The sequence below is a fragment of the Macrobrachium nipponense genome, chromosome 33 (genome assembly GCF_015104395.2).
Source record: "Macrobrachium nipponense isolate FS-2020 chromosome 33, ASM1510439v2, whole genome shotgun sequence".
NCBI classification, from domain to species: Eukaryota; Metazoa; Arthropoda; class Malacostraca; order Decapoda; family Palaemonidae; genus Macrobrachium; species Macrobrachium nipponense.
The window spans coordinates 9,089,310-9,091,908 of record NC_087219.1 but is presented as its reverse complement, the minus strand read 5'-3'; the positions used below and the strand labels follow the sequence as shown (position 1 = coordinate 9,091,908).

At 40.0% G+C, this 2,599-nt stretch overlaps 1 protein-coding gene across 1 annotated transcript; it reads right to left on the bottom strand.

Annotated features, from left to right (window-relative positions):
* Window positions 1-508: 508 nt before the first annotated feature.
* On the bottom strand, window positions 509-1,531 carry LOC135202766 (uncharacterized). Its single transcript, XM_064232229.1, has one exon. It carries the CDS (start codon window positions 1,529-1,531, stop codon window positions 509-511), a length of 1,023 nt encoding a protein of 340 aa, XP_064088299.1.
* Between the last annotated feature and the right edge of the window lie 1,068 nt (window positions 1,532-2,599).

The window sequence follows — 2,599 nt, the reverse complement described above, 5'->3', positions numbered from 1 at the left end:
CCTTCAGTATGTGACATGAGCTTTATTCCTCGGTAATTTTCACAACACTGCATGTCCCCTTTCTCTTTGAATATTGGGATTAATATACTTTCTCTACATTTTTTGGGTATCGTCTCACTTTCCATAATCTTTTTCATTAACTGCCACAATATGTCAATTCCTTCCTCATCAAGAGGCTTCCAGGCTTCTGCAGGTATGCCATCTGGTCCCACCGCTTTACTATTTTTCATCTTTTCAGTGCCACTCTAACCTCAGCTTTTGTTATTTCTGTGACTGGTCCACAATTTGTGTGTCCGTCTCCTTTTAGAAATCTTTAATTTTCTTCATTCAATAAGGCCTCAAAATATTCTTCCCATCTTTTTATTATGTCTCTCTCATTTCTCAGTATATTTCCATCCTTATCCTTAATCTGTCTTATGTGTGTTATATCCTTGTTATTCTTATTTCTCATGTGTGCTAGTTTAATGATCTTTTCTTGACCTTCCTTGGTATCTAGCTCTTTGTAAAGCTAGTCATATGCTCTATCCTTAGCAATTGCTACAGTTTTCTTTGCTAATTTATTTGCTTCCTTATAGGCCATCCAGTCCTCTTCCATTTGGGTCCCCTCCCACCTTTTCTTTGCTTCTCTCTTTTGCTTTGTCACATCCTTCACTTCTTCACTGAACCACCACGTTTCCTTATTTTCGAACATCTTGCCACTAATCTCACCCAATATTTCTCTAGCAACCCTCAGTATTATTTCCATCGTTCTGTTCCACCATTCATCAACATCCCCAATTTCATGAGTTAGTTCCTCTAATACTTTTTCTTTAAACTGCTTACAAAGTTCAATCTCTTCCAGCTTGAACCATTTAATCCTTTTTGGCCCCTGCATTTTTTTCTTCCTTATTTTTTCATTTTCCATAACCAAGTCCATCACTACCAAACGATGTTGCACACTCACATGGTCTCCTGGTATGACCTTACAATCTTTTACCTCGCGTAAATCTTTCCTCTTATACATCAAGTAATCTATCTGGCTGGACCTTCCGCCGCTTTTGTACGTAACTAGATGCTCTTGCCGCTTGGTGAAAAAAGTGTTGGCCAGTACCATATCCTTGGACACAGCAAAATCAACAATTCTCTCACCCTCTGCATTTCTTTCATCATAGCCATACCCACCATGTATACGGCTGATCACATGGTTATTCTGGCCTACGTGCCCATTCAGATCTCCCCCGACAAGGCATCTTTCATCTGCTGGTACCTTTTCCATTCCCTCCTCTAAGTCAGACCAGAAGTGATCTTTCTCTTCATCTGAGCATCCTGTCTGGGGTGCATAGAACATCTTATACCCCTCCCCAAGTTCCCTCGCTTTGTTACCTTTCCATCTTGTCTCCTGTACACAGAGAATATCTACTCGTCTTGTTTTCATAAGGTCAGCTATTTCCCGCCCTCTTCCTGTCATTGTACCAACATTTAATATTCCTACTCGTAGTTCTCGAGCTCGCTTCTTTAGCCGCACTCGCTCCCGATGCGGTAGCCCTTGCATGTCCACAGAGTTAGGGCGATGTATCGGTGGGTCATTTCCGGGGTACAACCTAGCCCAATTCTCATTCCTTGTAAGACTCATTTCATAAAAGTTCTGGCAGGAGATTTTACAGACGGATGCCCTTCCTGACTCCAACCCTCCCTATTTATCCGGGCTTGGGACCGGCACTGAGTTGGGCTGGCTTGCCTTGCCCCCAGTGCTCTCTCTCTCTCTCTCTCTCTGCAAACCGGAAATGGAAATTATATTATTGTCTCCCTCGTTCCATTTGTCTCATCATTATTACTGTTTTCCATATCCTCCTGTTTAATGCCATGTCTCTCTCTCTCTCTCTCTCTCTCTCTCTCTCTCTCTACTGTTTTATGAACAGATTTTAAAGCTCTGGAACTGATAATATAAAAACAATATCTGTAACTATGCTTTGCAGTTATCAAAGTCCTAATCCAACCATTTCAGTTGCAAGCAACACAAAAAGCACACGGACCAAATCCCGCAAAAAGAAAAAGAAGAAGAAAAAAACATAAACAAATAAATTTGCCCTCGCGTTGTCCGATTTCCCGCGCATTGCTCTGCTTCCAAAGGCTTCCGATTGGGTTTTAAAAGGCTTCATTACTCTGCAATGCGGGAGATGTGACGCCATTAGAGGGATTCTAAAGACTTTAAAAGGCTCCGGAAAGGCTTCACATTGTTTATGTCAAATGCAAAATAACTCAAATGGCATTTACCACTTTACTAGTATTGATGTCAATGGCAATCGCGAATTCGGCTTTTAACGTTTTTCATTTCAGTATTTACTTGATAGTTACGCTGAAGAGGGATGTATCGTCAACGCAATTTTTTTTCTGGTTTCTTTTCTGTTGTGTTTTGGTAATTTCTAATGGTATTTTTCTCTGCTTGCCTTTTCTATGCTGTGTTTTGAATTTTTACAAAGATTTTCTCTATCTTGAAAAGCTGTTTTATCGGATAATATATTATCTTTCGTTGTTTCCCTGGAACAAGAATAAAGGAATTGATTTTAATTTTAATGCTTACCTTCTACTATTATTAGGTCAATCTTTTGTTTCGATATTT